This window comes from Balaenoptera borealis (genome assembly GCF_965194805.1).
Source record: "Balaenoptera borealis genome assembly, chromosome: 19".
Taxonomy (NCBI): domain Eukaryota; kingdom Metazoa; phylum Chordata; class Mammalia; order Artiodactyla; family Balaenopteridae; genus Balaenoptera; species Balaenoptera borealis.
This window is the reverse complement of record NC_138878.1, coordinates 56,191,442-56,217,869: the sequence shown is the minus strand read 5'-3', so window position 1 is coordinate 56,217,869 and position 26,428 is coordinate 56,191,442. Positions and strand designations below refer to the sequence as shown.

Genomic DNA, 26,428 nt, shown 5'->3' with positions numbered 1-26,428 from the left:
GATTCAGTTTTATATATATATATTCTTTTTCATAGTCACAAAATATCACACTCCTCTTTATGGGACATATAAGGAGTGGCAGTATTTTTGCTGTAGGGTGGGGGCAGAGGGAAGTAATTGATAAACAGCGAGTGCCTTAGACAAATTTTGCCTGCTGCTTCAACGTATGCTACTTGCATAGCTGTGTGGAGTATCCATTTATGGGGTGCAGTTGTCTCTCGGTACCCAAGTCAGGGCGGGGGGGTGGGAAGGACTGGTGCCAGGGACCCCATGGATACCAAAATCCATGGGTGTTCAAGTTCCTTACATAAAACGGTGTAGTATTGGCATAAAACCTATGTAATCCTCCCATAGACAATGTAAATGCTATGCAAATCGTTGTAAATGCCATGTAAATAACTGCCAGCATGCAGCAAATTCAAGTTTTGCTTTTTGGAACTTTCTGAAAAATTTTTTTTCAAATATTTTTGATCCATGGTTGGTTGAACCCATGAATGTGGAACCCTCAGATACTGAGGGACAACTATACAGGGAAAAAATGGTACTGCTGACCCTTCAACAACACAGGTTTGAACTGCGTGGGTCCACTTATGTGTGGATTTTTTTCAATAAATACATACAACAGTGCTACATAATCCTCAGCTGGTTGAATCTGAGGATGGGGAACTGTGGACACAGAACCACGGGTACAGAGTGCGCACTGTAAAGTTACACTCAGATTTTTTTTTTACTTTTATTACTGATGTTTTTTTTTTTTTAACACCTTTATTGGAGTATAATTGCTTTACAGTGTTGTGTTAGTTTCTGCTGTATAACAAAGTGAATCAGCTATATGCATACGTATATCCCCATTTATCTCCTGCCTCTTGCGTCTCCCTCCCACCCTCCTTATCCCACCCCTCTAGGTGGTGACAAAGCACTGAGCTGATCTCCCTGTGCCATGCAGCTGCTTCCCACTAGCTATCTATTTTACATTTGGTAGTGTATATATGTCAATGCTACTCTCACTTCGTCCCAGCTTACCCTTCCCACTCCCCGTGTCCTCAAGTCCATTCTCTACGTCTGTGTCTTTATTCCTATCCTGCCCCTAGGTTCATCAGAACCACTTTTTTTTTTAGATTCCATATGTATGTGTTAGCATACGGTATTTGTTTTTCTCCTTCTTACTTCACTCTGTATGACAGACTCTAGGTCCATCCACCTCACTACAAATAACTCAATTTTGTTTCTTTTTATGGTTGAGTAATATTCCATTGTATATATGTGCCACATCTTCTTTATCCATTCATCTGTCGATGGACACTTAGGTTGCTTCCCTGTCCTGGCTATTGGAAGTAGTGCTGCAATGAACATTGTGGTATATGCCTCTTTTTGAATTATGGTTTTCTCAGGGTATACGCCCAGTAGTGGGATTGCTGGGTTGTATGGTAGTTCTATTTTCAGTTTTTTAAGGAACCTCCGTACTGTTCTCCATAGTGGCTGTATCAATTTACATTCCCACCAACAGTGCAAGAGGGTTCCCTTTTCTCCACACCCTCTCCAGCATTTATTGTTTGTAGATTTTTTGATGATGGCCATTCTGACCGGTGTGAGGTGATACCTCATTGTAGTTTGGATTTGCATTTCTCTAATGATTAGTGATGTTGAGCGTCTTTTCATGTGTTTGTTGGCAATCTGTATATCTCCTTTGAGAAATGTCTATTTAGGTCTTCTGCCCATTTTTGGATTGGGTTTTTTGATATTGAGCTGCATGAGCTGCTTGTATATTTTGGAGATTAATCCTTTGTCAGTTGCTTTGTTTGCAAATATTTTCTCCCATTCTGAGGGTTGTTTTTTGTCTTGTTTATGGTTTCCTTTGCCGTGCAAAAGCTTTTAAGTCTCATTAGGCCCCACTTGTTTATTTTTGTTTTTATTTCCATTTCTCTAGGAGGTGGGTCAAAAAGGATCTTGCTGTGATGTACGTCATAGAGTGTTCTGCCTATGTTTTCCTCTCAGAGTTTTATAGTGTCTGGCCTTACATTTAGATCTTTAATCCATTTTGACACTCAGATTTTTGACTGCACAAGGGATCAGTCCTCTAACCCCTCCTGCCCCCCACCCAAGTTGCTCAAGGGTCAACTCTATATATAGGATTTGGTACTATCCAGGGTTTCAGGCATCCACTGGGGATCTTGGAACATAACCCCTGTTGCTAAGGGGGACTGCTACGTATCTTTTCCAGTTACACTTTTCATTTCCTTTGAATAAATACCCAGAAGTGGAATTGTTGGATCCTATGGTACTTCTATTTTCATTTTTTTGAGAAAACTCCATACTGCTTTCCATAGTGGTTGCACCAATTTTCTCTCAACACTAAATATTTCACTCCACTTGCCTCTTGCTTGCATGGTTTCTAAGGAGAAGTTGGATGTAATTATTTTTGCTCCTCTATAGCTGTTTTTTTTCCTATGGTTTCTTTCAGAATTTTTTATCTTTGATTCTCTGTAGTATGAAAATGATGTGCCTAGACATAGGACTTCTGTTTTATTGTTCTGGGGGTGTTTGGGGGAGGAATTTATCCCACTAGGTGTTCTCTGAGCTTCCTGGATCTGTAGTTCGGTGTTTCACATGAATTTGGGGAAATTCTCAGCCGCTATTACTTCAAATATTTCTTCTGTTCCTTTCTCTCTTCTCCTTCTGGTATTCCCATTAAGCATATATTACACCTTTTGCAGTTGTCCCACAGTGTTTGGATATTCTGTCCTGGGTTTTTTCTTTCTTTCAGTCCTTTTTCTCTTTGTTTTTCAGTTTTGGAAGTTCCTGTTGACATATCCTCTAGCTCAGGGATTCCTTCTTAGCTATATCTAATCTACTAATGGGCTCATCAAATGCATTCTTCATTTATGTAAGTTTTTTTAGTCTCTAGCATTTCTTTTTTATTCTTTCTTAGAATTTCCATCTCTCTGCGTATATTACCCATCTGTTCTTCTTCCTTAGAGCCCTTAGCGTAACTTTGTAGTAAGTTTTGAAATTGAGTTGTTTGAATCTTTTATTTTGTTCTTTCTTCAGATTATTTTGGCCCTTTGGTTTGCCTTTCACTTCCATATGAATTTTAGGATCAGCTTTTCCATTTCTGAAAAAAAAAAAAAGGCCATTGGCATTTTGATAGGGATTGCACTGAATCTTCAAATTGCATTGGAAAGTATTGCTACCTTAACAATATTTATAATTATTAATAACATTAACAACATTAAGTCTTCCACTCCATGAAGATGGAATGTCTTTTCGTTTATTGAGGTCGGTCGTCTGTAATTTCTTTCAAGGGTGTTTTGTCATTTTCAATGTAGAAGTCTTGCACCTCCTTGGTTAGATTTATGCCTAAGGATTGTATTCTTTTTTATGCTATTCTCAAAGAATTGGTTTCTTAATTTCCTTTACAGATGGTTTATTCCCAAGGTACAGAAATAGGGAAGAATGCTCAGAGGGCCTGAAGATGACAAAAGCAACCAGGTTTCCTTTATGTATGGAGTGTCTGGGAAATTGTGGGAATGCAAGGTCCCCAGAAACTTAGGGATTCATCAGATCCAGAGATTGTGGTTTATCTGTCTCCAGAGGACCTCAGTCTGGAGGGGTCTGGAAGGATGTGGGCCCAGCTTCCTAGGTCACACTTCATAACCCCGGAAAGCTTCTAGGTCTTCCTAAGTGAGAGGAGACAGAAACCAGGAAAGCCATGCACCAGGGTTTAAGTCATGTCTGCCTGAACGTCTGACATTCAGCTCCTGAGTTCAAACATCCCTCTGGGATGACTTCATCCTTGACTCATCAGTATCAAGTTCCCTTTGCCAATAACATCATTCTCTGGTCCTCTCAGCATCACACAGGCTTCATACTGGAATATCTGGTGTGTATAAAGGTATATTAGTGTAAGAGGCAGTAATGGTTAAATTTAAGTGTCAACTTGACTGGGCCATGGGGTGCCAAGGTACTCTGGTTACATATTATTCTCAGTGCGTCTGTGAGAATGTTTCTGGATGAGATTAACATTTGAACTGGTGGCTTGAGTAAGGCAGATTGCCCTCCCTAATGTGGGTGGACTTCATCCAGTCACCTGAAGACCTGAAGAGAACAAAAAAGCTGACCTTGCCTAGATCAGCTAGGCAAAAATCAGGGAGGATTTTTCCTGCCTTCAGAATGGAACTGAAACATTGCCTCTTCCTGGGCCTCATGACTTCAGACTGGAACTACATTATTTATTTATTTTTGGCAGCACCGAGCGGCTTGCGGGACCAGGTGATTGAACCCACGCCCTCGGCAGTGAAAGCGAGGATTCCTAACCATTGGACCGCCAGGGAATTCCCTGGAACTACATCATTGACTCTTCTGGTTCTTCAGCTTTCTGACTCACCCTGAAGATCTTGGGTCTTGTCAGCCTCCATAATCATGTAAACCAATTCCTTATAAAAAATCTCTTTATATATATAATTATTATGTGTGTGTACTCACATGTATAAACACATACACTCACACCCTATTGGTTTTGTTTCTCTAGAGAACCCTGACTAATACATGGGTCCAATAATTATTTGTGGGTGAATAAACAAGTGAAAAGAAGCTCACATACAAAGTTGTATCCCTTCCTTACACGTCCCCAAACCCGTCCATCTTCTTCATAACATCCTGAGACACTCTCACTCTGTCTCTATTTCAGGGACAGCACTTAAGATTTTGGCCACCTGGGCCCTTCCCAAACCACACTCCTCATTCCATACCTGGGACAACTTTCCCTTTGTGCCAAATCTGCCCTTGATGTCTTCCCTATGAGCAAGAACCAAGTCCTGGTTCATACTAGGAAGATTTTATTATCATTAGCATAAGTGTGGCAACAGGGGGATATCCTGGCATCTTCTGGGAGTTGCTCTGATCCTAAGCATTATAAAAGAGTGTAACGGGGTGGATATTTTCATTGCAAGATCTTCTGCACCTCAACATAGTTCCACTGAAGTAAGCACAATATCTCCCTTCACCTCCAGCATTTTCACCGACTGTGAGGGCAGGCGGTGGGCAAAGACGTAGGTGGACTTGTTATTCACAAACACCTAAGGTAAGAGATATACTGCTTGTGAGTTCAGAACAATTAGGCCTCCTCCTTCCCTTTCCTCTTTTCATTGCCTGTAAAAATTCTTTACTCCGTAAAAGCAAAGCAGTTCAAATATCTCCTTCTCCAGGAAATCCTGCCATGACACTGCTGTAGGGAATCATCCCCCAGTGTCCACTTCCTTGCCTCCAGAGCTCCCCATCCCTGCTTTACCTTGATGACAGTGGGCCTGCACTTCTCCCTCCACATTCCTGATTGTCCATGAGAGCAAGAGACATATGGGATTCAACTCTGAATCTCTGCTTGCACAGCGAACATGGTAGTGCTCAAAAAGTGTGTTCAATGATTTTCAAAAGTTGTGTTCAGTGATTTTCCTCCGGGATGGGACTTCTGCCATGCATAGGAGATATGTTCTTGGCCCTGAAGCATGGAGGACTGGGGGAGAATTGGCCTGTGACATGAGTGTCTTCGATGAGATATGGTGGCCAATAGGGATTGAGAGATTTGATGTTTGAGCCGCAACTACAAACCTGGCCCATTTTAGTTGAGAAGACAAGACAGGCATCAGACTGGGAGGTAAGCTTTTGTGGTTGAGCCCTATGAGGAGGAAAGGACGTGGTAGGACACGGAATCAAATTGGTCTGTTGAGATCAGATCAGAGTTGGACTCTGTGTGTTTCTCCACAGCAGCCCCACCGCCGCCACGGTGCTCCACGCCCCTCACCCCTTAGCGCCCACACACCTGGTATTCATTTTCCAGCACCAAAAATCGAAGCTCAAACGGCTGCCCTGGCACAAAGGGGTCAGAAGATGCTTTCTCTTCCTCCCTCCATCCCCCTTCCTGGAAGCTGTTCATCACCACCACGGTGTTCGTGTAGACTCAGAAATGGAATGCGATGTCGCCACCTTCCTCAGGACACACGTAGAAATTCACCACAAATTCTGGGTTCCCTCTGCAGGGACAAGAAGATGGCCCCCTCAGTCAGGCCTTTACTACAGAAAACAGAACCTCCTCAGGGACAAATACAGCCCTTCTCTCCCTCCCACTCCCACCTCCATGTCAGAAACATCTACCTTTCTCACTTTGACATCACACAAACACACACAAAGGAAATCCCGCCTGCAGTGTAATCTCACACTTTTGCATAAGTCACCTCAGTGCATTCTGGTGATTAAAGAATCTTGAACTGTTTCCAGTGAGTGTCCCCAATACCTGCGAAAAACTAACGCTCTTCCCTTGTGCTTCACCCGCCATCACACATAAACCGGGATCTACTCACCCACAGAGAAACAAGATCTGCCTTCACCTTCACCATGCAACCCACACTCAGGGAAACAGACTGTCGGTAGGGGTTCGGCTATGGAAGAGATGGATGCATCAGTGAGTGAAAGGCCAGTGTTTTCTCTCCCACACTGTTGCCCAGGCAGAATCAGGACATATAACATGGTTTTCTCTTGCAGCTCAGAGACATTAGCACACCTCCAACAAGGAGACATTCATCTGAGTCCAGACATGCGCTTAGAGGCAATGATACACATATTACATACAAACACTTCCAAATCCAGAGGAAAAAATAGGCAAAAAGACATACAATTGTACAAATCCAATCATTCTCATGATACACATACACATTCTCTTTCCCATCCTCTACCAATATTCATTCAATGATTTGTGCCCAGGTGACCTGGCACAAGAAGAAGAGGTGATCAGATTCCTTCTTCCCATCCTTCACACCAAGGATTCCACAGTCTCCAGTTGAGACTTTCTTCCCTGTTGAAACCGATTATCTGCGAATCTGTCTGGAGAAGGTGCCCTATAAATGCTGTTAGGAGGTGGGTCATCCCTGACCCTTTCTCTCAGTCTGTAGCGCCCTGCCCCCTATTCTTTTGGAATTCGTGACTCCAAAAGTGTGTTCAGTCTGCACTACCCAAAGTCCACCGTGATAACAAGAAGCAGCTTCTCATAGTACTGGAGATGCTGATATGCCTTATCTAATCACAGTTCTAGGTGTCAGAGTCAATGTACAAATCTACGATAAGCCACAATGACACAATTATAACAAAGAGCTCCCTGGCTATCCTGCTTCATAAAGTTGGTGCCCATCCCATGCAGCTGACTTTTTCTCTGACATGAAATCTATTCCAGAATCTTTACTGGCAATTTTCCTATTCACCCTAGATTTGGAGGAACACACCACCCAGATAAGAGTCCCGTCTCTGCCATTGTGGGACCTTGTTACAGAAATTTAACCTCTGCTAAACCCAAACTTCTTATATATAAAATATTTGATGAACATAATCCCAAATCAGAGGGTTGTTAGTAAAGCAATCAGAAGGATCCTTCTATCTATCTATTCGTCCATCTATCCATTCATTGGACAATTGCTTATTGAGTAATAAGTGGAAAAAAGAGACAAAACTCCTACTCCACGGAGCTTACATTCCAGTTGGAAAAGACATGCAGTAATTTTAAAAGTATAATACATAAGCAAAATATATAATGTATTACAAGGGGTAAGAGTCTCATGTTTGTCTAACATATATAACACCAGGATTCTTAGCTGTACTTACTTAGTAGACTGGCTAAGGACAAGAATGCCTACACCATTCTTCCCGAAGCCTAACAATTTTATTTCAAACCCAAGTTGACCAAATTTTGGATACAGCCTTGCTCCCCAACTGGTCCTACAAACTTTTTAACAGACAAATGATTTGAGCTTCTCTAGAAAGTGACTGCTGTTCTGCTCTTGACATGACTCCTAGAAGCCGTGATGGCCAGTGTTCCATTGCTATATTGCATAGAGGGGGAGATGTGGGCTTTAAAAATATGAAATTGTCCTTACTTCTTACACCAACATTCAGTTTTGACTGAGAAACCCTCAGCTTAACCCCTGGAAGGCAACTAAGTGAGAGATTTTCAGGAAAGTGAGATATTTGATTATATGTTCCTTAAAACTGTGAGGGAGGCAACACAGCATGAGCATTAGTACCACAGGCTGTGGACGCCACCTGTGTGGCCCTCATCTCCAAGCCCCGTGGCCGTGTGACCTTGATCATGTTATTGCCTAACATCTCTGTGCTGTCAGCTCAACAATATAAAAGTCTCTGTGATGTTTCTTTGGTACGAGATAAAATAAATTCACATAACAAAGCATTTGAAACAATCCCTGTCACAAAGTTTTATATGTGTGTTCTATGTGAGTGCTAAATACTTGTATGTACATTACTGCCTTAATTCCGATCCCAAGGAAAACACTGTTTCTAAGTTTTCTCTCCCCTCCTCATAATGCTCATTTAAATCCCTAAGGAACTTATGCACACTCCTACTCACTGTACATGCATAGGTGTGCTCTACTCACACACACAGAGCCATGAAGACAAATGTACAGCCTCACCTCCTTGCACTCATGCACACACTCCCTTATCCCAGTCAGTGGTCCACCTCCCACACAAGGTCACAGTGTCTCAATAGAATTCACTCTCAGTCAGATACTGTCAAATGCTGACATTGGTCCAGGCTCAACACGATTCCCCACAAGGATTCCATATAATATATCCCCAGGGTCTCTCTCTTCCACACACAACTCTCAGTAAAACGTTCCAAATAGAAACGCACATATTTTCATCTTACACAATTTCCCACGTTTTCCTCTGACATTGTTGTGTCTTCCTCAGGGCAGGTCTTCCAAACTGTGTCTAGTTGCATGTGTGAATCTCTTGGAGTTACAGAATATAAGACTCCTGGCAGCCCCACCCTCTGGCTTTGTTCTTGTTTCTAAGCCTCAAAGTTTCCCAGGGGTGGGGGGGGGTGTGTGTGTGTCAGAAATAGACTCAATCAAACTATGCCTATGGACCTGTCCTTGAGCAGGTTGTGTCTGTGATACAGCAGGAACTTCAGTGAGAGAAATGCCCAGGAAAGAAGCAGTAGCAGAGGAAATGCAGGAATAGAGGTGATGGAGTGAGGAGGTGAGTGGATCTAAAATCCAGCCTACATGCCTCTTACCAAGTCTTTACCCCACAGGCAGAATCCACTTAAAAGGTGCACATTCTTCTAATTTGCACAATGGCAAAGAATTGGTGATACTGGTGTTACACAACCAAACTTGGGTCCACTTGCCTGCCTTGCAGCAAAGCCAACTTACTGATACTGGGTTGTGATGAAGTATAGAGTTTACTGCAGGTGCCAAGCAAGGAGAATGGGCAGCTCATGCTCAAAAGGCATGAACTCCCCGATGGCTTCCAGGGAAGGGTTTTAAAAGGCAGTATTTGCGGTGAGGGTGCAGGGTGCATGATTTTTTTCTGATTGTTGGTAGTGAGGTAACAGGGTGATGTTTCTGGAATCTTAATCATCAACCTTCTGGTTCCAACCAGTCTGGGATCTACTTTCTTGTGGTCCATGGAGTCACCATCCTCCACCTGGGTGGGGGTCTTACTTCCTGCAGAACAACTCAAAGATATGCATCAGATTGTTACATATATCACTTGATGAGGAACTAGGACTCTGTTTTATTTCTGAACTGTTGTTTAAGCCATCATTACTTTTCTTGCTCAACTGCTCCTCCTTTGTGTCTGCATTCCCTCACTTCCCCAATTAGCAACTGCTTGAGTCTGCTCTTTGGAACTCAGAGAAGGCCTAGGAGATTAAAGCCTTTTTCTGTAACAAGAAACAGGGAACATGGAGGGGCTTTTGTACCTGGGAGGGCCCTGCAGGATCCTTCTTGATTTCAAACCCCCCACCACCACCTTTTCTTTCATAATCCTCAACCCTGAGAGGAACAGGTGTGGGACAAGAAAGGGAATAATGTTTTCAGTAGGGAGGTTAATCATAAACTCGACAGGGAAACTAGGTTTCAGGGGGACTCAGTTTCAATCCCCACTCCTCTCCCAAATCTCTGAGGGAATGGGTCAATGACGGCTCTGAGCTACTTCCTGCTAAAACTGCATAATCCTATGGCAATTTGGCGAATGGACAATGAGCTGGAAATATTCCCAAGTTCCAAGTCTTGGATCTGACTCTAGCATGATTAAGACCTTATTCTCTTGGCCAACCTTTTAGTGCAACAGACACAATTAGAAGTAGGAGAGGGGCTTCCCTGGTGGCGCAGTGGTTGAGAATCTGCCTGCTAATGCAGGGGACACAGGTTCAAGCCCTGGTCTGGGAAAATCCCACATGCCACGGAGCAACTGAGCCCGTGAGCCACAACTACTGAGCCTGCGCGTCTGGAGCCTGTGCTCCGCCAACAAGAGAGGCCGCGATAGTGAGAGGCCCACGCACCGTGACGAAGAGTGGCCCCCGGCTTGCCACAACTAGAGAAAGCCCTCGCACAGAAACGAAGACCCAACACAGCCAAAAATAAATAAATAAATAAATTTTAAAACCACCAGCTTAAAAATAATGATAATAATAACATAAATAAATTAAAAAAAAAAAAGAAGTAGGAGAGGGACTGACAAATGGAACTTTAACAAGCCTAAGAAATAGATCTCATTCCTTGAGGAATTCAGGAAGATAAGCCTGAAAACCATTCTGAACCGGGCACTTCTGTTATAGTCAGGCAGCCAGCTGCCTAATTTTATCTAAGTAGATTTTAACTTCAGATGTGGTATTAATATATACATAATAGGAACTACTGGCCACTACAAATATGTCTCCTTTTTCTGCTAAAATCTAATTTAAAGTAATTGTACTATGTACTACTGTTCTGACTAAAGACTCTAGTGCCTTCTGCTGGAAGGTTATGTCTTGAGCCTTCTTGTTTGCTACTATTCCCAAAGTAAGAAAAAAATTAATAGCTATAAGAGGAGACCTTGACACCATTAAGGTTGCAGCTGGCAGCAGACACTGCTCTGAGAACAACTGGTGTCATCCTGAGTCTGACACAGTTAAGGAAATTCAAGTTCTCAGCAAAATAGGAATGTGTCTAAAATCACATCCACAATGGCCAACCAGCTCCACCTTGGATGCCTGAACCACAGTCACTCCATTTTGACTTTTAAATGCATTCTCATGTTCAATGGCCAAAGCAGATGTACAATGAATGTTCAATAGGCCCCAAACAGGCTGCTCTGGTGTGTGTGTGTGTGTGTGTGTGTGTGTGTGTGTGTGTGTGTGTGTGTGTGTGTGTGTGTGTGTGTGTATATTTGCCTAGTTATCCACATCTGGGGAAAACTAATCAGACATAGTGAACAAGCTCAGAGATATTCTAATGGGAAAACATTTCATAGGCTATACCTTTTATAAATATACAGAGTTGTCACAGAAACATTATACATGTGGGGTTTTTTTTGTTTTTTGTTTTTTAAATTTATTTATTTATGGCTGTGTTGGGTCTTCATTTATGTGCAAGGGCTTTCTCTAGTTGTGGCAAGTGGGGGCCACTCTTCATTGCGGTGCGCGGGTCTCTCACTGTCGTGGCCTCTCTTGTTGCGGAGCACAGGCTCCAGACGCGCAGGCTCAGCAGTTGTGGCTCACGGGCCTAGTTGCTCCGCGGCATGTGGGATCTTCCCAGACCAGGGCTCGAACCCGTGTCTCCTGCATTAGCAGGCAGATTCTCAACCACTGCGCCACCAGGGAAGCCCTATACATGTGTTTTTAACAGTAGACTTAAAGCAAGCAGTGATTACATGCCATGAGTAGTTACAGTCTGTGACAACTTCACTAGAGAATTTTCTTTCCATCTTAAACATTGGGAGCAACAGTATGGTTAGAGGTAAAACAGTAACTTTCAATGTTATAAGGAGACAAACATTTGGTAAACAGTTCAATTAAATTAGTAGACTGGCTCTCACAGGCTGGGTCCAGATTCTTGGGTCAGCTGCCGACCACTGCTGTAGTCTACTTCTCGTCCTGGTATGGGTATCAGTTGGGGTCAGCAGCTCTTTCCATAGACGAGCCCAATGCAGAGGCCCTTCTTTCTTGGGTAATATGAATTCAAGAGTCAATTCCCTTCAATTCTGATGCACATGTGCTAGTTAAGAGTGCTTGATGTAGGTCCTTTTGTCTTGATTGGAGACGGTCCTTTAAATGATGCCTTTTCCAGTATGCACAGTCTCATGGTTACAGGTCACAGGGTATCCGATCTTCATCCAAAGACAGATTGCTGTGATCAGCTTCAGAAGTAAATTTAAAGTGTCCTTTAAGAATTCAATTAAACTTTACAATAATGTAACATAACAAGAAGGAGCTATCTGGGATGTGAGTCTTAGACAGTTAATACAGACCGCAATTAACCAAATCAAAATTTAATATCCACTGAAACAATCTTTTTCTCTCTAAAATTATCCTCATTTCTATCAAATATAGCAAAATTAAGCCTAATTTGTGTGTAAAGTAAGTCTGGTTTCAATACAATTGGCCTGATTTTTATATATGTGTAATTGATGACATAGGCTCTTTTAAATTAGCCAGGCTTTAACTTTTTATAAGGAATCTCTGAGTGAGCTCTTAAAAAGACTCTCAAGGCCAGGAAAGCCATGCCAAGGGCTTGCCACAGATTCCACCTGTACTATCTAAAGATTTGGGTGAATTCTTCTATTCTCAGGGACATCAGGATATCTTGAGATTTCTGCACCTGTCAGGAGGTGACCTTCCTTATTCACCTGAGAAGACTGCTGGGAACCTAAGGGCTTCCAATTCAGGAGGGATCAGCAGAGAGAAAAGATGAATGTTCCAATTCTGCCTACAGGGTATAGTTTACCAAGTTGCTATAAATCATAATTAGCTTGAGGGATAAGGTTTCCTTGTATCTGGAAAACAGATTAACAACCAGTAATATTTAAGACAAAACCCATAAAAATTATAACCATACTCACCACTTCCCTCAGTCCTATGTAATTAACTTTTTTCTTAACAGTTTTATGAAGACATCGTGATTTGTTAGAATTCTCTAATTTCTTAACTACTTCAAAATTGTGATCTGAAACTTATCAGAAACTTGTGCTTGTCAAAAAGTCCTATGAATATTCTTCAAGATGAAGCACTGTTTCACAAAAATGTCAGAGTACAAAAATAATTGCCTATAAATGACAAAAAACTTTAAAAGGCATGGTTAAAGATCTGATTACAATGCAATTGACAAAGAAACCTGGTTACTGTTGTGACATACAACATTTTAACTAGAATTATGACGGATAACATTATACCAGAACATACCAGATTTTTTTTTTTTTGTAGAATTTAAGTAGATGTTAAATTTTTTTTAGCATCTTCATTGGAGTATAATTGCTTTACGATGTTGTGTTAGTTTCTGCTGTATAACAAAGTGAATCAGCTATATGTATACATTTATCCCCATTACCCTCCCTCTTGTGTCTCCCTCCCACCCTCCCTATCCCACCCCTCTCGGTGGTCACAAAGCACCGAGCTGATCTCCCTGTGCAATGCAACTGCTTCCCACTAGCTATCTATTTTACATTTGGTAGTGTATATATGTCAATGCTACTCTCTCACTTCGTCCCAGCTTACCCATCCCACTCCCCATAACCTCAACTCCATTCTCTACGTCTGCGTCTTTAATCCCTGTCCTGCCCCTAGGTTCTTCATGACCTTTTTTTTTCTTTTTTCAGATTCCATATATATATGTTAGCATACGGTATTTGTTTTTCTCTTTCTGACTTACTTCACTCTGTATGACAGACTCTAGGTCCATCCACCTCACTACAAATAACTGTTTCGTTCCTTTTTATGGCTGAGTAATATTCCATTGTATATATGTGCCACATCTTCTTTATCCATTCATCTGTTGATGGACACCTCAGTTGCTTCCATGTCCTGGCTATTGTAAATAGAACTGCGATGAACATTTTGGTACATGACTCTTTTTCAATTATGGTTTTCTCAGGATATATGCCCAGCAGTGGGATTGCTGGGTCGTATGGTAGCTCTATTTTTAGTTTTTTAAGGAACGTCCATATTGTTCTCCATAGTGGCTGTATCAATTTACATTCCCACCAACAGTGCAAGAGGGTTCCCTTTTCTCCACACCCTCTCCAGCATTTATTGTTTGTAGATTTTTTGATGATGGCCATTCTAACTGGTGTGAGGTGACATCTCATTGTAGTTTTGATTTGCATTTCTCTAATGATTAATGATGTTGAGCATTCTTTCATGTGTTTGTTGACAATCTGTGTATCTTCTTTGGAGAAATGTCTATTTAGGTCTTCTGCCCATTTTTGGATTGGGTTGTTTGTTTTTTTGATATTGAGCTGCATGAGCTGCTTGTATATTTTGGAGATTAATCCTTTGTCAGTTGCTTTGTTTGCAAATATTTTCTCCCATTCTGAGGGTTGTCTTTTCGTCTTGTTTATGGTTTCCTTTGCTGTGCAAAAGCTTTTAAGTTTCATTAGGTCCCATTTGTTTATTTTTGTTTTTATTTCCATTTCTCTAGGAGGTGGGTCAAAAAGGATCTTGCTGTGATTTTTGTCATAGAGTGTTCCTCGTATGTTTTCCTCTAAGAGTTTTATAGTGTCTGGCCTTACGTTTAGCTCTTTAATCCATTTTGAGTTTATTTTTTTCTATGGTGTTAGGAAGTGTTCTAATTTCATTCTTTTACATGTAGCTGTCCAGTTTTCCTAGCACCACTTATTGAAGGGGCTGTCTTTTCTCCATTGTGTATTCTTGCCTCCTTTATCAAAGATAAAGTGACCCATATATATAGAATCTTAAAAAAAAAAAAGGTTCTGAAGAACCTAGGTGCAGGACAGGAATAAAGACGCAGACATAGAGAATGGACTTGAGGACACGGAGAGGGGGAAGGGTAAGCTGGGATGAAGTGAGAGAGTGGCATGGACATATACACACTACCAAATGTAAAACAGATAGCTAGTGGGAAGCAGCCGCATAGCACAGGGAGATCAGCTTGCTGCTTTGTGTCCACCTAGAGGGGTGGGATACGGAGGGTGGGAGGGAGACGCAAGAGGGAGGACATATGGGGATATATGTATATGTATAGCTGATTCACTTTGTTATACAGTAGAAACTAACACAACATTGTAAAGCAATTATACTCCAATAAAAATGTTAAAAAAAAAAGATACGTGTGTGGGTTTATCTCTGGGCTTTCTATCTTGTTCCATTGATCTATATTTCTGTTTTTGTGCCAGTACCAAACTGTCTTGATTACTGTAGCTTTGTAGTATAGTCTGAAATCAGGGAGCCTGAGTCCTCCAGCTCCGTTTTTCTTTCTGAAGATTGTTTTGGCTATTTGGGGTCTTTTTTGTTTCCATACAAATTGTGCAATTTTTTGTTTGAGTTCTGTGAAAAATGCCATTTGCAGTTTGATAGGGATTGCAAAGAATCTGTAGATTGCTTTGGGGAGTATAGTCATTTTCACAATGTTGATTCTTCCAATCCAAGAACATGGTATATCTCTCCATCTGTATAATCTTTAATTTCTTTCATCAGTGTCTTACAGTTTTATGCATATAGGTGTTTTGTCTCCATAGGTAGGTTTATGCCTAAGTATTTTACTCTTTTTGTTGCAATGGTAAATGGGAGTGTTTCCTTAATTTCTCTTTCAGATTTTTTATCATTAGTGTATAGGAATGCAAGAGATTTCTGTGCATTAATTTTGTATCCTGCTACTTTACCAAATTCATTGCTTAGCTCCAGTAGTTTTCTGGTAGCATCTTTAGGATTCTCAATGTATAGTATCATGTCATCTGCAAACAGTAACAGCTTAACTTCTTATTTTCTGATTTGGATTCCTTTTCTTCTCTGATTGCTGTGGCTAAAATATCCAAAGCTATGTTGAATAATAGTGGTGAGAGTGGGCATCCTTCTCTTGTTCCTGATTTTAGAGGAAATGGTTTAAGTTTTTCACCATTGAGAACGATGTTGGCTGTGGGTTTGTCATATATTGGCCTTTATTATGTTAAGTTCCCTCTATACCTACATTCTGGAGAGTTTTTCTCATAAATGGGTGTTGAATTTTGTCAAAAGCTTTTTCTGCATCTATTCAGATTATCATATGGTTTTTATCCTTCAGTTTGTTAATACAGGGTATCACATTGATTGATTTGCATATATTGAAGAATCTTTGCATTCCTGGGATAAACCCCACTTGATCATGGTGTATGATTCTTTTAATGTGCCGTTGGATTCTAGTTGCTAGTATTTTGTTGAGGATTTTTGCATCTGTGTTCATCAGTGATATTGGTCTGTAGTTTTCTCTTTTTGTGACATCTTTGGTTTTGGTATCAGGGTGATTGTGGCCTCGTAGAATGAGTTTGGGAGTGTTCCTCCCTCTGCTATATTTTGGAAGAGTTTAAGAAGGATAGGTGTTAGCTCTTCTCTAAATGTTTGATAGAATTTGCCTGTCAAGCCGTCTGGTCCTGGGCTTTTGTTTGTTGGAAGAATTTTAATCATAGTTTCAATTTCAGTGCTTGTGATTGGTCTGTTTATGTATTCTATTTCTTCCTGGTTCAGTCTTGGAAGGTTGTACTTTTCTAGGAATTTGTCCATTTCTTCCAGGTTTTCCATTTTATTGGCACAGAGTTGCTTGAGGTGGTCTCTCATGATCCTTTGTATTTCTGCAGTGTCAGTTGTTACTTCTCTTTTTTCATTTCTAATTCTATTGAGTCTTCTCCCTTTTTCTCTTGATGAGTCTGGCTAATGGTTTATCAATTTTGTTTATCTTCTCAAAGAACCAGCTTTTAGTTTTACTGATCTTTGCTACTGTTTCCTTCATTTCTTTTTCATTTATTTCTGATCTGATCTTTATGATTTCTTTCTTTCTGCTAACTTTGGGGGTTTTGTTGTTCTTCTTCTTCTCTAATTGCTTTAGGTGTAAGGTTAGGTTGTTTCAGATTTTTCTTGTTTCTTGAGGTAGGATTGTATTGCTATAAACTTCCCTCTTAGAACTGCTTTTGCTGCATCCCATAGGTTTTAGATTGTCATGTTTTCATTGTCATTTGTTTCTAGGTATTTTTTGATTTCCTCTTTGATTTCTTCAGTGATCTCTTGGTTATTTAGTAGTGTATTGTTTAGCCTCCACCTGTTTGTATTTTTTACAGTTTTTTTTCCTGTAACTGCTATGTAGTCTCATAGCGTTGCAGTCAGAAAAGATACTTGATACAATTTCAATTTTCTTAAATTTACCAAGGCTTGATTTGTGACCCAAGATATGATCTATCCTGGAGAATGTTCCATTAGCACTCAAGAGGAAAGTGTATTCTGTTGTTTTTGGATGGAATGTCCTATAAATATCAATTAAGTCCACCTTGTTTAATGTGCCATTTAAAGTTTGTGTTTCCTTATTTATTTTCATTTTGGATAATCTGTCCATTGGTGAAAGTGGGGTGTTAAAGTCCCCTACTATGGTTGTGTTACTGTCAATTTCCCCTTTTATGGCTGTTAGCATTTGCCTTATGTATTGAGGTGCTCCTATGTTGGGTGCATAAATATTTACAATTGTTATATCTTCTTCTTGGATTGATCCCTTGATCATTATGTAGTGTCCTTCTTTGTCTCTTGTAATGGTCTTTGTTTTAAAGTCTATTTTGTCTGATATGAGAATTGCTACTCCAGCTTTCTTTTGATTTCCATTTGGATGGAATATCTTTTTCCATCCCCTCACTTTCAGTCTGTTATGTGTCCCTAGGTCTAAAGTGGGTTTCTTGTAGGCAGCATATATATGGGTCTTGTTTTTGTATCCATTCAGCCAGTCTATGTCTTTTGGTTGGAGCCTTTAACCCATTTACATTTAAGGTAATTATCGATATGTATGTTCCTATTACCATTTTATTAATTGTTTTGGATTTGTTTTTGTAGGTTTTTTCCTTCTCTTGTGTTTCCTGCCTAGAGAAGTTCCTTTAGCATTTGTTGTAAAGGTGGTTTGGTGGTGCTGAATTCTCTTAACTTTTGCTTGTCTGTAAAGGTTTTAATTTCTCTGTCGAATCTGAATGACTCCTTGCTGGGTAGAGTAATCTTGGTTGTAGGTTTTTCCTCTTCATCACTTTAAATATGTCCTGCCACACTCCCTTCTGGCTTGCACAGTTTCTGCTGAAAGATCAGCTATTAAACTTATGGGGATTCCCTTGCATGTTATTTGTTGCTTTTCCCTTGCTGCTTTTAATATTTTTTCTTTGTATTTAATTTTTGATAGTTTGATTAATATGTGTCTTGGCGTGTTTCTCCTTGGATTTATCCTGTATGGGACTCTGTGCACTTCCTGTACTTGATTGACTATTTCCTTTCCCATGTTAGGGAAGTTTTCAACTATAATCTCTTCAAATATTCTCGCAGACCCTTTCTTTTTCTCTTCTTCTTCTGGGACCCCTATAATTCGAATGTTGGTGCGTTTAATGTTGTCCCAGAGGTCTCTGAGACTGTCCTCAATTCTTTTCATTCTTTTTTCTTTATTCTGCTCTGTGGTAGTTATTTCCACTATTTTATCTTCCAGGTCACTTATCCTTTCTTCTGCCTCAGTTATTCTGCTATTGATTCCGTCTAGAGAATTTTTAATTTCACTTATTGTGTTGTTCATCATTGTTTGTTTGCTCTTTAGTTCTTCTAGGTCCTCGTTAAACGTTTCTTGTATTTCCTCCATTCTATTTCCAAGATTTTGGATCATCTTTACTATCATTACTCTGAATTCTTTTTCAGGTAGACTGCCTATTTCCTTTTCATTTGTTTGGTCTGGTGGGTTTTTACCTTGCTCCTTCATCTGCTGCATATTTCTCTGTTTCTCATTTTGCTTAACTTACTGTGTTTGGGGTCTCCTTTTCACAGGCTGTAGGTTCGTAGTTCCCGTTGTTTTTGGTGTCTACCCCCAGTGGGTAAGGTTGGTTCAGTGGCTTGTGTAGGTTTCCTGGTGGAGGGGACTGGTGCCTGTGTTCTGGTGGGTGGGGCTGGATCTTGTCTTTCTGGTGGGCAGGGCTGCATCCAGTGGTGTGTTTTGGGGTGTCTGTGAACTTAGTATGATTTTAGGCAGCCTCTCTGCTAATGGGTGGGGTTGTGTTCCTGTCTTGCTAGTTGTTTGGCATGGGGCGTCCAGCAATGGAGCTGGCTGGCTGTTGGATGGACCTGGGTCTTAGTGTTGAGACGGAGATCTCTGGGAGAGCTCTCGCCGACTGATATTACATGGGGCCGGGAGGTCTCTGTTGGTCCAATGTCCTGAACTCAGCTCTCCCACCTCAGAGGCTCAGGCCTGACACCAGGCCAGAGCACCAAGACCCTGTCAGCCACACGACTCAGAAGAAAAGGAAGAAAAAAGGAAAGAAAAAATTAATTAATTAACAGTAAATAAATAAAATAATTAAAATTAAAATTTTTTTAATTATTAAAATAAAAAAATTCAAAAGTAATTAAAAAAAAAGAGAGCAACCAAACCAATAAACAAATCCACCAATGACAACAAACACTAAAAACTATACTAAGATAAACATAAAAATCAGAAACAAGTCAGTCGCAGACAGCAAACCCCAAGTCTACAGTTGCTCCCAAAGTCCACCGCCTCAATTCTGGGTTGATTCGTTGTCTATTCAGGTATTCCACAGATGCAGGGTACCTCAAGTTGATTGTGGGGATTTAATCCGCTGCTCCTGAGGCTGCTGGGAGAGATTTCCCTTTCTCTTGTTTGTTCGCACAGCTCCCGGGGTCCAGCTTTGGTTTTGGCCCCACCTCTGCGTGTAGGTTGCTCTCAGGCTTCTGTTCCCGCCCAGACAGGATGGGGTTAAAGCAGCGGCTGATTAGGGGCCTCTGGCTCACTCATGCCAGGTGGAAGGACGGGTACGGTAGATGTAATTGGAATGCGGGGTGACCCTGCGGGGGCAGAGGCCAGCGTGACGTTGCAACAGCCTGAGGCGCGCTGTGTGTTCTCCTGGGGGAGCTGTCCCTGGATCACGGGACCCTGGCCGTGGCGGGCTGCACAGGCTCCCCGGGGAGGGGGAACGTGTGGATAGTGACCCGGGCTTGCACACAGGATTCTTGGTGGCTGCAGCAGCAGCATTAGCGTTTCATACCCGTCTCTGGTGTCCGAGCTGATAGCCGTGGCTCACCCCCATCTCTGGAGCTCATTTAGGCAGTGCTCTGCCTTCTGTGGACAGACAGGGAAGGAATCCCCTCTCCTTGCGCACCCCGAAACAATGGTCTCTTGCCTCTTAGGCAGGTCTAGACTTTTTTCCAGACTCCCTCCCGGCTAGCTGTGGCACACTAGCCCCCTTCAGGCTGTGTTCAGACAGCCAACCGCAGTCCTCTCCCTGAGGTCTGACCTCCGAAGCCCGAGCCTCAGCTCCCAGCCCCCGCCCACCCCGGCAGGTGAGCAGACAAGCCTCTCGGGTTGGTGAGTGCTGGTCGGCCCCGATCCTCTGTGCCGGAATCTCTCCGCTTTGCCCTCTGCACCCTTGTTGCTGCGCTCTCCTCCGTGGCTCCGAAGCTTCCCCCCTGCCCACCCCCCATCTCCGCCAGTGAAGGGGCTTCCTAGTGTGCGGATACTTTTCCTCCTTCACAGCTCCCTCCCAAAGGTGCAGGTCCCGTCCCTATTCTTTTGTCTCTGTTTCTCTTTCTTCTTTTGCCCTACCTAAGTACATGGGGATTTTCTTGCCTTTGGTAAGTCTGAGGTCTTCTGCTAGCATTCAGTAGGTGTTCTGTAGGAGTTGTTCCACATGTAGATGTATTTTTGATGTATTTGGGGGGAGGAAGGTGATCTCCACGTCTTACTCCTTCACCATCTTGAAGGTCCCCCCAGATCACATACCAGGTTTTTAAAGAAATTTCATATAATTTCTAGAATATCTATATTAATATTAATAACATTTACCATAAGTATAGCCTAAGAAGGCTTGTCTCTCACTGGACAATGTTTCCCATGTGATTTAACATTCAAAATAATCCTAGTGAGTTTAATATCTCTCTCAGAGATGCTTCAGGGTTCCTTTTTTACAAACCTTCCACAACTTTCTGTATCCATATTGGTTTGTCCCTTATTTTCTTTCCTATTTAGAAATAACCAGCTTTAGGACCAAATTACAATTATTTTCCCCTTAACAAAATGCATTTCCATTTCTCATACCTTCTTTTACTGAAAACACACATCCTGACTTTATTGCATACTGAAATGATTCCCTTATTATTTCTAGTAACTCCAATTATACGTTACGTTTTTAACTCTTAAAAACCTTAACGTGGGGACTTCCCTGGTGGTCCAGCAGTTAAGACTCCGTGCTCCCAATGCAGGGGGCCCAGGTTTGATCCCTGGTCAGGGAACTAGATCTCGCATGCCGCAACGAAGATCCCGCATGCCACAACTAAGACATGGCACAGCCAAATAAATAAATAAATATTAAATTAAAAAAAAACAACCTTAATGTCTAGTGAAAGCCAAAAGGCAAGCAGTTGTGAATATACTAGCATTTCTTGTTTGGCAAACTTATGAATATATTCTATAACCTCCAGAAATGTACATCTTCTCATAGCATTATTTCTTTCCTCAATGTGGTACAAAATGTATGTCTAATAAACCCAAGTATCTTTAGTTTTTCTCTCATAAGTAGACAAAAGTAGGTAAACTTAGACCTGTTAATCAACTAATGTTTCAGTATTTTATCTGATTTAAAATGATCTGGATATTCAGTGAATTTCCATCATTTAACTTAATTTAGCAAAACTCTAAAGTTTCAAGTTACCACACACAAAAAAAAAAATCTGGAGAGACTATTTCTAAGGAGGCATTCCTAAAACATAATTATTCCCAAAGAGTTCACCCCAAAACTCTTATCTCATTTATATTTAACTTACTTAAAACTTTCATCATATCCAGTTACTTTCCTTGCTGACAAATTTTGTAACAGAAATAGTAAGCTCTTATTGACTTTCAGTAAACTTAGGTACAATAAAAGTGTCACACGTGGGCTTCCCTGGTGGCGCAGTGGGTAAGAATCCGCCTGCCAATTCAGGGGACATGGGTTCGAGCCCTGGTCTGGGAAGATCCCACATGTCGCGGAGCAACTAAGCCCGTGCGCCACAACTACTGAAGCCTGCACACCCTAGAGCCCGTGTGCCACAACTACTGAGCCCATGCTCTGCAACAAGAGAAACCACAGCAATGAGAAGCCCTTGCACTGAAACGAAGAGTAGCCCCCACTCGCTGCAACTAGAGAAAGCCCGCACGCAGCAATGAAGACCCAACACAGCCAAAAATAACATAAATAAAATAAATTAAATTTTAAAAAACCCTTAACAAGAAAAGATGTTGGTAATGGAACAGAGCAGTCCACAGAGGGCTTAATTTGAAATAGGCTAGTTAAGGTAGTCCTCACTGAGGAGATGAGATTTGAGCAAAAGCTTGGAGAAGGTCAATAAAAGAGCCATGTGTATCTTGGGGAAGAACTACCAGTCAGAGAGATCGGCTACCAATATGGACCACAATGTGAGAAGACAACTTGAAGTTTTGAGGAACAGCAAGGATGACAGTGTGACTGGAGTAAAGGGGGAGAGAGGCAGGACTTGAACTCAGGATATGGAAAAGTAGACCACAGGACGTTTGCTTTAAGTGAGATGGGAGCCCGAGGTAGAGGAGAGGGATCTGGTCTCATTTATGTTTTTTTTGGTTTTTTATAAATTTATTTATTTATTTATTTTTGGCTGCATTGGGTCTTCGTTGCTGCACGCGGGCTTTTCTCTAGTTGCAGCGAGCAGGGGCTACTCTTTGTTGCAGTGCGTGGGCTTCTCATTGCGGTGGCTTCTCTTGTTGTGGAGCACAGGCTCTAGGCGCGTGGGCTTCAGTAGTTGTGGCTCGCAGGCTCTAGAGCGCAGGCTCAGTAGTTGTGGCGCATGGGTTTAGTTGCTCCGCGGCATGTGGGATCCTCCCGGACCAGGGCTCGAACCCGTGTACCCTGCACTGGCAGGCAGATTCTTAACCACTGAGCCACCAGGGAAGCCCTCATTTATGTTTTAAAAGGATTTCCTCTGCTGCTGTGTGGAAAACAGGCTGTAGGTGGACCTGGACAAAATAAGAAAGACTATTCATAAGGCTATTACAGTAATCCTGGAGAGCAGTGATGGGGACCTGGATGAGGCTTGTAGAAATGGAGTTGGTAGAATTGTGGAGTTCAGTAAAGAGTCTCCCACCCACAGCAGTGAAGCCTGCAAGCCTTACAACACTGGACATGGCAGAGGCTCCCCATTCATCCTCTCCTTGCCCTCACAGTGATAGAGGCTATGAGTTCACCACCCCAGAAGAGCTCACCATCCCAGTGTCCCAGGCACTGAAACCAATGACACTGGCATCTGCAAGGCACCAAGAACCTTGGAGGCACAAGAAGTCATAATCAGGGCATGGAGCCTCACCTCTGCCACAGACAGTGGAAGGTGGAAAGTGCTGACTACAGCCAGAGGCATCGCAGGCAAGAGAAACCAAAAACTTGTGCTACAGCACCACCTACTGGGAAAGCCTCTAATTTCTAACTTGTTGAACTGATAGAATCAAGAGGAAGAGTGTTTGTTACTTCAAAGGCACGGGCAGAACAACAATTCATCAAGCACCATGAAGAACCATGGTAACACTGTACCACAAAAAGAAAATGCCAATTCTCCAGAAACCAAACTTAAAGTCAAGGAATACTGCAATCTAATTGATAGCGAATTTAATACCTATCCCTCTCAAACTCTTCTAAATTATGAAGAGGAGAGAACGCTTCCTAACTCACTTTTTTTTGCCCAACATTACCCTGATACCAAAACCAGACAAAGACAACACACACCAAAAAAAATTCAGGCCATTATTTCTTATGAACATAGATGTAAAGATCCTCAACAAGGGAATTCCCTGGCAGTCCAGTGATTAGGACCCAGCGCTTTCACTGCCAGGGCCCGGGTTCAATCCCTGGTTGGGGAACTAAGATCCCATAAGCCATGTGGTACAGTCAAAAAAAAAATCCTCAACAAAATATTAGCAAGCTGAATAGACCAACATGTTACAGGATCATACACCATGGTCAAGTGGGCTGTATTCCAGGTATGCAAGATTGGTTCAACATCCAGATATCAATAAATGTGATACACCACATTAAAAAAATAAAGGATAAAAACCATGTGATCATCTCGATACAGAAAAGTATTTGCCAAGATTCAACCCCCAATAATGATAAAAACTCTCAATAAATTGGGTATAGAAGAAACGTATCTCAAAATAGTAAAGGCCACATATGAAAAACCCACAGCAAACATCATGCTCAAGGAAAGCTATCTTCCTAAAATCAGGAACAAGACAAAGATGCCCACTCTGCCACTCCTATTATACATAATACTGGAAGTCCTAGCCAGAGCAATTAGGCAAGGCAAAGAAAAAAAGGCATCCAAATTGGAAAGGAAAAAAGAAAACTGACACTATTTTTGTTTTGCTTTTTGTTGTTTGGTTTTTGGTTTTTTGTTTTGGTTTGGGTTTTTTAAATTATTTATTTATTTATTTGGCTGCATCAAGTCTTAGTTGCAGCATGTAGGATCTTCGTTGTGGCATACAGGATCTTTCGTTGCGACACGCGGGCTTTCTCCCCAGTTGCAGTGTGTGGGCTTCTCCCTAGCTGTGGCGCACGGGCTCCAGAGTGCGCGGGCTCAGTAGTAGTTGCAGCACGCAGGCTTAGTTGCCTCACAGTATGTGGGATCTTAGTTCCCCAACCAGGGATCGAACCCGCGTCCCGAGCATTGGAAGGCAGATTTTTAACCACTGGACCACCAGGGAAGTCCCTGACACTATTTTTGGATGTCATGATTTTATGTACAGAAAACCCTAACGACTCCATCAAAAATTATTAGAAATTATAAATGAATACAGTAAAGCTGCAGGGTACAAAATCAACAGACAAAAATATGTTGCATTTCTATATGCTAAAAACGAGCTAGCAGAAAGAGAAATTAAAAAAGAAATTGCAGGGAATTCCCTGGCAGTCCAGTGGGTTAGGACACCACACTTCCATTGCAGGGGGGCCGAGTTCAATGCCATGCAGCATGGCCAAAAAAAAACGAAAGAAAGAAAGAGAGAAAGCAATTGCCTTTACAATCACAACCAAGAGAATAAAATACACAGGAATAAATTCAACCAAGGAGGTGAAAGACCTGTATGCTGAAAACTATACGACATTGAAAGAAATTGAACAAGACACAAATAAATGGAAACATAGCCCATGTTCATGGATTGGAAGAAATAACATTGTTAAAATGTCCATATTACCTATACAATTTACATACTCAATGCAATCCCTATCAAAATCTCAAAGACATTTTTTACAAATAGAACAAAAAATTCTAAAATTTATATGGATCCACAAAAGACCCCAAAAGCCAAAGCAATCCTGAGAAAAAGGAACAAAAGTGAAGATCATACTCTCTGGTTTCAAACTATATTAAAAAGCCATGGTATTGGCAGATAAACATGGTAATCAAAACCACATGGTATTGGCAGAAAAACAGATACATAATCAACGGAACAGAATTGAGAGCCCAAGAAGAATCCACACATATATGGATAATGAATTTATGACAAAGGAGCAAAGAACATACAATGGAGAAAGGATACTCTCTTCAATAAACGTTGGAAAAATTGAACAGCCACGTGCAAAAAAAAAAAAGAAAAGAAACCATTACCTCATACCATACACAAAAATCAACTCAAAATCGATTAAATATTTGACTCTAAGACCTGAAACCATAACACTCCTAGAAGAAAACAGAGGCAGTACACTGATTGACAACTGTCTTAGCAATATCTTTCTAGATATGTCACCTGACACGAGGGAAACAAAAGCAAAAATAAACAAATGGAACTACATCAAACTAAAAAGCTTCTGCATAGTAAAGGAAACCATCAACAAAATTAAAAGATAACCTACCAAATGGGAAAAGATATTTGCAAATGATATATCTGGTAAGGGGTTAATATCCAAAGTATATAAAGAACTCCTACAACTCAACAACAGCAAGAAAACAAACAACCCGATTAAAAAGCGGACAGAAGCTGAATAGACATTTTTCCAAAGAAGACATCCAGATAGCCAATGGGCACATGAAAAGATGTTTAACATCAAAAATTATTAGGGAAATGCAAATCAAAACCACAATGAGATATCACCTCATGCTTGTTAGAATGGCTTTTAACAAAAAGGCAAGAAATAACATGTGTAAGCAAGGATGTGTAAAAAAGGGAACCCTTATACACTGTTGCTGGGAGTGTAAATTGGTACAACCACTGTGGAAAACAGTACGGAGATTCCTCAAAAAATTGAGAATAGAACTAACATATGATCCAGCTATCCCATTTTAGGCTATGTATCCAAAGAACACAAAAACACTAATTCAAAAAGATATATGCACCCCTATGTTCATCGAAGCATTATGTACAATAGCAAGATACGGAAACGGTTA

At 41.3% G+C, this 26,428-nt stretch overlaps 1 protein-coding gene and 1 long non-coding RNA gene across 2 annotated transcripts in view; one reads left to right on the top strand and one right to left on the bottom strand.

Moving 5' to 3' along the window:
- Positions 1-4,419: 4,419 nt before the first annotated feature.
- Positions 4,420-6,574, bottom strand: LOC309616517 (galectin-10-like; the record flags this gene model as incomplete). The annotated part of the gene is made up of 5 exons (XM_082367175.1): positions 4,420-5,075; positions 5,816-5,952; positions 6,008-6,026; positions 6,354-6,431; positions 6,554-6,574. 5 exons carry the CDS (start codon positions 6,572-6,574, stop codon positions 4,962-4,964), a joined length of 369 nt encoding a protein of 122 aa, XP_082223301.1. The 3' UTR covers positions 4,420-4,961.
- Positions 6,575-8,633: 2,059 nt separating this feature from the next.
- The window catches only part of LOC309616332, a 28,399-nt gene continuing 10,604 nt past the window's right edge, over positions 8,634-26,428 (top strand). The window contains exon 1 of the long non-coding RNA XR_014237428.1: positions 8,634-10,508. This is a non-coding gene — a long non-coding RNA (uncharacterized lncRNA). The remainder of the gene's footprint in view (positions 10,509-26,428) is intronic.